General features: G+C 39.8%; 1 protein-coding gene across 1 annotated transcript; it reads right to left on the reverse strand.

Annotated features, from left to right (window-relative positions):
* Positions 1–866: 866 nt before the first annotated feature.
* LOC145469467 (melatonin receptor type 1A-like) lies at positions 867–2,124 on the reverse strand. The gene has a single exon (XM_081453203.1). It carries the CDS (start codon positions 1,863–1,865, stop codon positions 894–896), a length of 972 nt encoding a protein of 323 aa, XP_081309329.1. The 5' UTR covers positions 1,866–2,124; the 3' UTR covers positions 867–893.
* Between the last annotated feature and the right edge of the window lie 7,856 nt (positions 2,125–9,980).

A 9,980-nucleotide genomic window follows, 5' to 3' on the forward strand; every position in this document is an offset into this window, starting at 1 on the left:
CACTTGGTCTGTCAGCCGTTGTTCTACACATGATCCAATCAATGACAACCAGAAAGAGGATAGGAGAGATGACACATCCCTGTTGCACACCAGACCCCACAGAGAACCAGATTGACAGACTTTCATTTACAATGACACTGCACTCGAACTGTTGGTAGAACAACTCCATGACGTTGACCATCTTTGGAGGGACTGCATATGATCGCATATGATCGCAGAATCTTCAAAGGCTTGCCAGAAGTCGATAAAATTGATGTACAGAGGGGTGTTTCACTGCTCGATGGTGTTCCTCAGAGCGAAGATCTGATCTATGCATCTCAGCCTCTTGTAAATCCTGTCTGCCCTTGTCTCAGCCTGGTGTCAATAACTGCATCAATTCTGCTGAAAAGAATCTTAAGTAATAGATCGTTTTATTTTTGCAAATCGCCAGCTGTTAGCTAGGCGACTGAGATATCAGCTTTCGGAGTGTTTTCCAACATTTCAATCGAGCATATTTATCAGTTACACGGTAAACCCCTAGAAAATCCCATTTATTACCTTTTTCGGAAATAAATCACATAAACTCGCATCATCATTAGCTACAACAACAGAAATTGATTTCGAACCTTTGCATCTCTCTAAATTTTGGTTAGCATTCAGGAAGAATTTCGTTACATTACTGATGTTGTTATTACACCATGACTTAGAATAAAGTTCAGCTCTAGAAAGACAGCTGTGAACGTTTATTCAGGGTTTCTATAGTTTTGCAAGTAAATACAATAATAAAAATCTCATATTTGAACATGAAAAATCACCGCAGTATTGCACACAACTTTTAATTTTCAAAATGACATAACTACTGTTTTTATAAAGAGAAGACGGCTTCAAGCATAATTAAACTGCGCAAAACGTTATTACTGTTGTTCAACTGAAGCTACCGAAGAATTTGAAATATTAAGCGTGCGTATGCCTAATAGTCTCATGTATTCTGCACGGAATACTCTGTTCATGAAGCCATACACCAAGGGATTTATACACGCACTCGCCAGGCCACAAGTGGAGTACATCATATAGGCTCCACGAGAAAGGACCCATCCGCCACGAGCCATTTCCACGAAATCGATTATCATAACCGGAGTCCAACAAATAGCATATGCGATCACGGTCATTAATAAAGTTCTTGTTAACTTAACTTCTTGGGCTGTCATCCTAAAAGCGTCGCGGTTTTGTCTGTGCAGAGTTTTAACGCGTTTCTTGTTGGCTCTCAAAGCCAAGAATACTTTCATGTAAAAGTGCTGGATAACTAACGAAGGCACGACGAGATAAACGATGCCTAACTTGGCCAGAAACGAAAAATCAACGAAGCAGAAGAATTTGCCAGGATGAAAAGTATACACACCACCATTTGCCACGTAAGGAAGTTGAACCGTAGACGCAACTAGCCACACAAGCACAACCATTAATTTTGTTCGCTTCACGCTGAATATGGTTCGGTGCTTTATTGGATGAGCGATACGAAAATGACGATCAAGGGCCATCAATGCCATGGTTTGTAGCGAGCCGCTGCAGAGAAAGGGCACTGCATAACCACTGATTTGACAAAGGTAAAAACCACCGAGCCATCGTCCTGTGATCGTGGCGGAAAAGGCTGGTGGAAATAACAAGAGCATCAAAGAAAGGTCCGAAATCGCCAGCGAAGTGATCAATATTCCAGCTGCATTTCGAAGTCTTGGCGTCTTATAAACAACCAGAAGAACAAGTGTATTGCCGGGCACTGCCACAAGGAAAATTAATAAGGCAATTGAAGATTCCAAAACGATGGAGGAAGTACTCCTTGAGCTGAGAAGGTGTTGAAGACGGCCCTGTTCGGATAAACTCTCATTCATCTCTAGGTCGGTCCCATGTTTGCTGTAGAAACTCTTGTGGTGCTGTGGATTTAATAATTACTTGCATTGCTTTTAACTGATGCGACAATTTCTCTTGTTTTATGTGTGCAAACAAATTTCAAATTAGATACGACAAAAAGAAGGAGATATCAATAATTAATTTTACCAAGAAAATTGCGTGATCAATTCCTGAAGCATCCAAAACAATTTTATGCTGAGAATGTTAAACAAAGCGTATACTCTGTTACTGAAACTCCAAAACGACTCATGAAACAGAGAGAGATACCTTTTTTTAATGGAGGAAAACTTTTAGCCACAATCAAGCCGCGTTTTCTATGTAAATATTGTCTCAGTATATTCTCATAGGAAAATTAGCCATGATCAATGTAAACATTAAAGATGAAAACAGACATGTATAATAGATGGTGAAGGGAAAATTTGAAAATATGGTTAGGCAGACCCACGCGATTTGTTATATACTGGAAAACAACAAATAAACCTGCGAATTAATTTTCCGCTCGGACCACTTACTGTGAAAACAATTTTCTGCCCCTGATGGATTTTAAAATCTTCCTGCTGAGTATCATTCATGAAAGCACCATATTCATTAAAGAACTACTTTCTATGAGTATTGGCTATCAGACTTAAAATCAGATCAAGATTTTTCGTCACTCTTTGCTTTACAAAATAAAACGTTTGCCATTGGGCAATTTGGAACAAAAATACAGAACACCTAGGCCTGCAGCTACGTGACAATCCATTCTCACAGACAGATAGCAGGCCCGTATTAACACCTGAACATTTTTCTCACACTCACTCACTCATCCTCATCGGGCCCATGAAGACTCTTGAGGCCGGGAACATTTTTTCACCTGTTGTTAACCGTTCTGTGATTGAAAGGCTTTTAGAGACAATACGTTAACATTAACGAATCTAAGTTTTCGTTCCACCAAATGACGACATTGATATAGGTACAAAAGCCACTCTAATTTTAATCAAGAACATCGCAAAATTTTCAGCCGTTCAGCAGTTGTTGTTCAAGAGCTATAGTTGATTAGCTATTTGGTAATTTGGTGGTTATCTGTCAAAAACTTTCTGCATTTCTGTATGTCTGTTCTCTGTTGATAACCTGAGCAGTTTGTCATTTTCCACTGGATGCTGAGTCGGTAATGTTAGAGAAATTTATGACTTAGTTCAACATGTTTTTGCAACTTGCCGCGCAACAACGTTGCATTGCAAGTTGAAAAGCACTGTTGAGCATATTACCACCCAAGTAGCTGAAGGTTATCCTCGCAAGTAGTTAATTTTGGATATAGTAACCGAATCTCTCGGACTCATTCTATCAAGCCTCCGAGGGCTTTTCCCTTATTTCCACCCCCAATTTCTAAGGGAAAGCCCTGGATACGAGGTTGCATCGAGGATAATAAAATGTGAGTAAAGCCGCTTGGCCTGTCCACGTGAGTAAAATTTGCACCACAAGATTGGCAATTTCTAGACCGTCCCAGGAGTGACCAAAATAAATAGTGAGGTTAAGCATGACAAACGGCGAAAAGGAAACTTTTGCCGTCTGTATTCAACTGTTGGGAGAGTGAAAATATTTGTGCTTGTTGTGAACAGTAAGTTTTGTGTGATTTTGTTTTAAACCGGGATTAGAAGGAGAAGAAAAAAAACAAAATCGGTGGTAATTTTAATAAGAGATCACTCCCGGCTTCAAATATTCCAAGATGGTCTAGAAATGGCCACCCCTTTGGGGCGAATTTTTCTCACGTGGACACGCCAAGCGGCTTGACACACATTTTACCCCAAATAAAAACATCTTGATGGCATGATTCCCGAGACAACTGGATACAACATCTATGCATATAAAAATATCTTGAGATATACACCTTTATGAAGGATTAACACTCTTACCCTTTATCGTCTCTTGCATTCAACGATTCTCGCCAGCGTTTGAAAATTTCGCAGTATTATGACTATTATGATCTATTCTATGTTAATACGAACGGGCGATTAAAATGACATGAAACAGTACTCATGCAATTCAACCTTCTTCGTCACTGAGCCAGGTATTCCTTCCCCACAATGCGTGATATCAAACAAACATTTCAGCCCGGTCGATTACGCTATTTTTTTAGTCATAGAATGAAGGGTGTAAAGATAAACGTGACTAGTTATAGGAAGCTGATGTTCATCATTGGATTGTCAATTTGCCTAATAAAATTACAAAATAGCACATGTCATGACCAACAACCCAGGTGTGCCTTATTATTCCAACTGAGATCAAAATGGCTTTAAAATAACCAACTAAATAAACTGCAAAGCCGTGAACGAAGATCCTGCTTGATTGAACGTTGGATCTCACAGGAGATCTAATCAGCCAAACTTGAAAAGTAAAACGATGAGAAGTCAAAGGCAATGCAAGGCTGGCACAACGCCACGTGGTATATTTAAAACAATACTTCCGCTTGTCTAGCCAAAATATAAATATGCCATGTTGTATAAGCCTTCCAGTAGTCTTTGACTTCCCATCGTTTTAAAAATAAGTGTTTCTGGTTATTTCAAATCACACACATTTTATATTTTTACAAGCGACGAGGAAATAATATTGAGGTCTTTTCCATGCTGAGAATTGAAAAACTGCTTTAAACGTCTCGAAGCATTTATTTGCGAGAAAAAAATTCTTGCCCATCGCCACCTCGTTTCCACAGCTTTTCCCCACACCAATTGCTGAGAGAAAAGCCCTGGGAACGAGGCTGGCCACTGGCTTAGAATCATTACTACGAATACCTGATGCTGAAAAATAGTCAAAACAACAAAACCATAAATGATCAAGGGTCCGATATTTTCAGCATAAAATCGCTTGGCCGGCTCTTGCGCAGTGGTATGACTTTCAGTTTTGCCCTTGATCTCTGTCATGGAGATCAATCTCGTTCCCAGAGTCCTCGTTCCCCTTGACCAGCGGTCGGAAAACGAGAGCTCTGGGAGCAACCATTTTGAAATAACCGAATTTTGGTGATTCTGTCCATCCGGTTTCACTGCGCAGTCTGCATCTATGGCGCATGCCTGAAATGGTTGCTCCCAGAGCTCTCGTTTTTCGACCGCTGGTCAAGGGGAACGAAGACTCTGGGAACGAGATTGTCAAGGAGATAGGAAACATTAACAGGAACCTATATCTTTAATAATGGATGGGTATGACGTCGGCTTATTGCAAAGTAAGAAATTGTTAGACGCCTACGAACAGCCTCTTATAGCTGACTGGTCGCCCTATCGGAGTCTGATCAAGTGAGTTGTTACTGCACGATTTTAGAAAAAAAAAAAGGTTAGTAGCTCATGTCTTTGTTCTGTTTGGAATTGCATGGTATTGTAACACAATAGCTCTTTCTTTAAAAAATTCGATTAATATTAGTTCAACAGCAAAATCCCAAATCAATCCTACGCAAAGGGTGATCGTAAAAAAAGTTAGCATCGTGGGCGGCAATTTAAACAGCTTAGGAAACGTGAAATAACTGTTTTTACTCGTGAAACGAGAACGTGAAACTAGAAACGTGATCCGCTAGACCAAAACTGGATAATTACGAGGAGAGAATGGAGTTTTAGTTGGCCGTGAATTGTAATTTGGTCAGTTTAGATACAACACGTGATCACAAGAAATGAGAACAAGATGAAGCGTGAAATAATCGGGTGTTTTTTTGTGAAACATAGTTTAGTTTCTCCAACTAACTCTACTCGAATCAAATGAGCATTCTGAAATCTCACGTAGGTGGATTCATATCTCTCAACTAGTCGTAGATTTCACCACTCGGCCACGCTGCGTCCTTTCATGTTTCATCTGGTTCTATTTGTATTCAGGAAATTCGCACTAATTGTTTCTGCGCATCCTTACTGCGTACGCAAATTCACATGCCACGTCATGCATCGAGCGTGCGCGCTAAGTACTAAAATGAACAATGATCAGACAGATGGCCATTACTATAGCTTTGCTTGGATTTAACGATCTTGGACGTTCGCTGACCCTTACTTTTCTCTCCAGAAACAGATTTTATTTACAATTATCTCCACATTGTCCAAAAATGAACAAAAAATCAATGCGGGAAGTTAAAAAAATTGAAGATTTCTGTCCACGGGACATCGAATCCTGCCATCTTGCGGCTGCAAGGCGCGTGAAACTATGGTCGCTAAATGCGAACTTGTTCTTTAAGGAACCTCGTCCACTTAAACAATATTTAGCAGAGAACATTTCACTTTAAAGATCTAATTGCAATATTTTGGAGCTTACAGACACTGTGGCCTTATTCGCTAACAAAGCCCGATTTTTTCAAATTTTTAAATTTGAAAGAATTTTAAATTCTTTTAAATTCTTAAAAGATGTTCTTCCGGGCATGTTCTCTCCAAAACGAAGTCGGTGACCGCCCCCCGCCCCTCCGCCCCTACCTTTTTTACATTTTTGACATAACTAACCCATCATCTTACAGTGGTAAAAGTCTCAGAAAAAATCGGTGTTTGAAAATTTTCGCGCGAACGTCCTTAAGCCTGGTTTTTACTAGCGACGTAAGCACAAGCGCAAGCACAAATAATAATTTTTATTTCACGGTGAAAACGGCCTTAACGCAGGTATAAGCACAAGCGCAAGCACAAGCACAAAGATCAAAAATTTTCCTTTGTCTTGTGCTTGCACTTATGCTTGCCTTTGCTCTGCAACAAGTGAAAACGAAATACCGCTCAGGCATAACACAAGCACAAGGATATCTGCCAATGAAAACAAATTACTTCGCGCCTAAACAGTTTGGAAGGTTTGGACGATTTTGCTTGTGTTTGCGTCGAATTTCGTTTTCACCTGGGTCATCCCTAATGCTTGCGCTTGTACTTGCGCTTGTGCTTGCGTCGCTGGTAAAACCAGACTTTAACAATTCCTGAAATGAAAGGAAGACGACTAAATTACCAAGAAATTCAAAATTGAATATTAGTTTTACATACAGCATTTATTTCATAACTCAAAGGACATTTTCTAAAAGCGTGATACACGCACAGAGAAATATAAGGAACGTTTCATGAGTTTGGCACATTGCCATCGGGACACTGCAATATTCATTGTACTGTAATATAATATACTGTAATATTCATTATAGAATAAAAAAATTAATAAAAATTTCGTTCTATATTTGTTTAAGAAAACTACTTTACTGTTGGGAAGCAAAAGAATGGAAAATTGAAAGTTGCTGTTCGTTGCCATGTTTGCCATGATTGTCCTGCTCGTAAAAACTGCAAACGTAAGTAATTTTAAAAATTTCAGTCGTTCTAGTGTTTTTCGTCTCCCCGGACGAAAGTGTGTAAGCAGTAGTGTTGAGCTTCATCTTGGACAGGTGTGAGTACTCCATTTACACTGCAACTATATCGTGGGGTATGCGTGGGAATTCCGCCTGAAAGGGTTCCTCTTTTCAGGCTGATAGGGAGAGCTACCTTCCTTTTAAAACACATCGAACAGACGCACCTAATGGCTGATTCATGAAGTAGTTATTTGGTTGCCTAAGAGAAAATTATAGAAGCTGGATTCAGTGTTTCTGCAGTACCAGTGTGGATGGGGTACCATCGTCAAAGGAAACCGTGATAAGGCTATCGCTGGTGTTTAAGGTCATTCCCCTGAAATAAAACTGTCAGTAGATTTTTGTTCAAACTTTGTCCACTGAATATTTATCATATGAGAACTTTAATTATAAAATAAAAAGGGGGGGTGCCCATGCTCGTTAAGGAGCAGTGAGTCATTGAAAATGTCCCATTTTGGCGTTATTTAATGCTTATTACAAGAACGCATTTCAAGTTATTGTAAAATCTTTGTGAGCCCAGACTCATGAAAACACTCGGACTCCTCAAACTACAGTCAATACTTGTATTGGACACAAATTAGCTTTTTAAGTTTGATTTTGACAGACAGCTGAATCCTTGTTAAAGTATTGGAACCAAATTGCTTGCCACGGCTATCAAACTGCAAAATAGAAAAGACTACAGGGCAGCTGCTATTTTCCTTATTTCTTCAATTTTCAGCAATAGAAATCATATCAGTCTTTTCTCACGCAAAGCTAATGATTAGTTGATTAAAACGACTGGAAAAAAAATTGGGGTGCCCGAGTTCGTTAGTGAGCTATAGCCATTTTTCAACTGACAGAACTCAGTATCAAGGCAAATCCACCATGTTTTCAATGTGCTCGTGCACGAGCGCTCGCTGCTGACGCCATGAATTATGCGCAGTAAGGATGCGCAATGCAAATGTGAGGAATCACCACGGAAAGATCGATCGATCGATCGCGGATCGAAGACAGCAATAATAAACTTTGTTGACTATTCCTCCCCTCCCCACTACCTTGCGTGGAGAACTTGTAAGGCAGCGTTTTACCGTTGTCGTTCCTGTGCTAAGCTTTTAAAATTTAACGCAGGTGCGAACTACAGTTGTTTTCCTCATCAGCATGCGCAATTCATATATACCCGCGACAAGGTCTAGGAATTTAGTGTCTATTTAGAGACAGAAAAGGTTATTTTTGAGGGAGGTAGAGGGCTTGGTCAACTAGGAATGACGGCTGAAACGAACAAACATGGAACCCCTAAACGATATCGAAATGTTATTTTAAAAAGCTTAATTGGACGGCGAATATTCTCATCAGTGGAAGAAGCCTTTCCACCCTAAACCCACCCACACCACCGACAGGGATCGGAGCTGTCAACTCGTTATATCCAAACGTAAACTAGTGTGAATGAAACTGCATCTTGTTTAGGCTGATCGCTTTGATGACGTTGACGATAGTGGAGACGGATATATTGACGCAGCTGAGTTGGTGGATGAGTATAGCATTCCAGAAATTGTCGCTAATTCTTACATCGCGACCTTTGATAAAAATGGAGATGGAAAGCTGGACCCTGCAGATAGGACTAGCTTCAAGTTGATCGGTTTATTATGCACGGCGAAGAACCTTTTAATCCCTTTGTGACAAGTGCAAATACTTTTTTAATTTCTCTGATTTCTCTCATCCTCCGAACCAAGTGGAATTCTTTTATGATTCTTAGTCGTCCAAGCTTATATTTATTGCATTGTATTATTTCTCCATATTCTGCGGTGACGCCGTTAAACCGAGGCTATAAACCAGCTAAGTATAGGTAAAGATATTACGTAGTTGTTTCACAAGTTTAACTTTCTAATTAACCCAAGGATGTTAATTTGCAGAGTTTGCAAAGGCTCCACTTTCCTCATTTATCCGCAGAGACAAGCCAGCTGAGGAGAGCAAATATTCAATGTAGTTTGCTGGTCTTTAATTTGATTTTGAGTTACAAATAAACACGAGGGTATTTCAGGTGAAAAATGTCATGGTTTTCTTATTTTGATATTCCTGCACTGGTCAAAATCGTTTTGCCCCTTGAAATCTCATTGCGCAATCATTGATCTAGGGCACAAAGGTTGAGAGAATAAAGCAATGTATCATCAAATGAGCCGGAACACTATTTCTTCACTCTCAACAATGTCTAATGAATATGGGTAGAGTCTTAAATGATGTTACACGCGACCGACAAGCGGCCTAAGGCACCGAACGCCAACTCGAAGAATCTATTCACGCGTCAGTTCCAAATCTCCACATACACTTTAGCAGTGATCATATACATCGGACTTCAATTCAGACTACGTTTGTAGTTTTGAGAGTTCTACTGGCATAGATAAATTATTCATGGAAGGGATGTCGAAAAACAATGAAACAATAAATTTTTGCAGGAAATACACAACAATACAATTTTAGGACATATGCAAAACGAACAGTAACACAAGTTAGTAATGCTCAAAAGCTCTCTTTTGAATGGTTACACGCCTAAAAAATTTCCATTTTGTTTCTTCTTCAAGCTTGAACTGTGCTAAAAATATACCGCGTAAACCGAGTGCTCATGACGGTATATTCTTGTTGCCGTTCCTTTTGTTTTTAGCTAAAGCATTTATAGGCGCGGTGACCTAATGTTTAGCGCGCGCGCTGGACGTCGGAGTGGTCTGGGTTCAAGCCCTGGCTGGGGTCATTCGCTGTGTTCTTGGGGAAGATACTTTACTCTCAGAGTGCCTCTCTCTATCGAAGTGTATAAGTGAGTGCT

The sequence above is a fragment of the Orbicella franksi genome, chromosome 2 (genome assembly GCF_964199315.1).
Source record: "Orbicella franksi chromosome 2, jaOrbFran1.1, whole genome shotgun sequence".
In the NCBI taxonomy this organism is placed as follows: Eukaryota; Metazoa; Cnidaria; class Anthozoa; order Scleractinia; family Merulinidae; genus Orbicella; species Orbicella franksi.

Coding starts and splice junctions, on each gene's coding strand:
- LOC145469467 (XM_081453203.1), bottom strand. CDS start 1,865: ATGAATGAGAGTTTATCCGAACAGGGCCGTCTTCAACACCTTCTCAGC.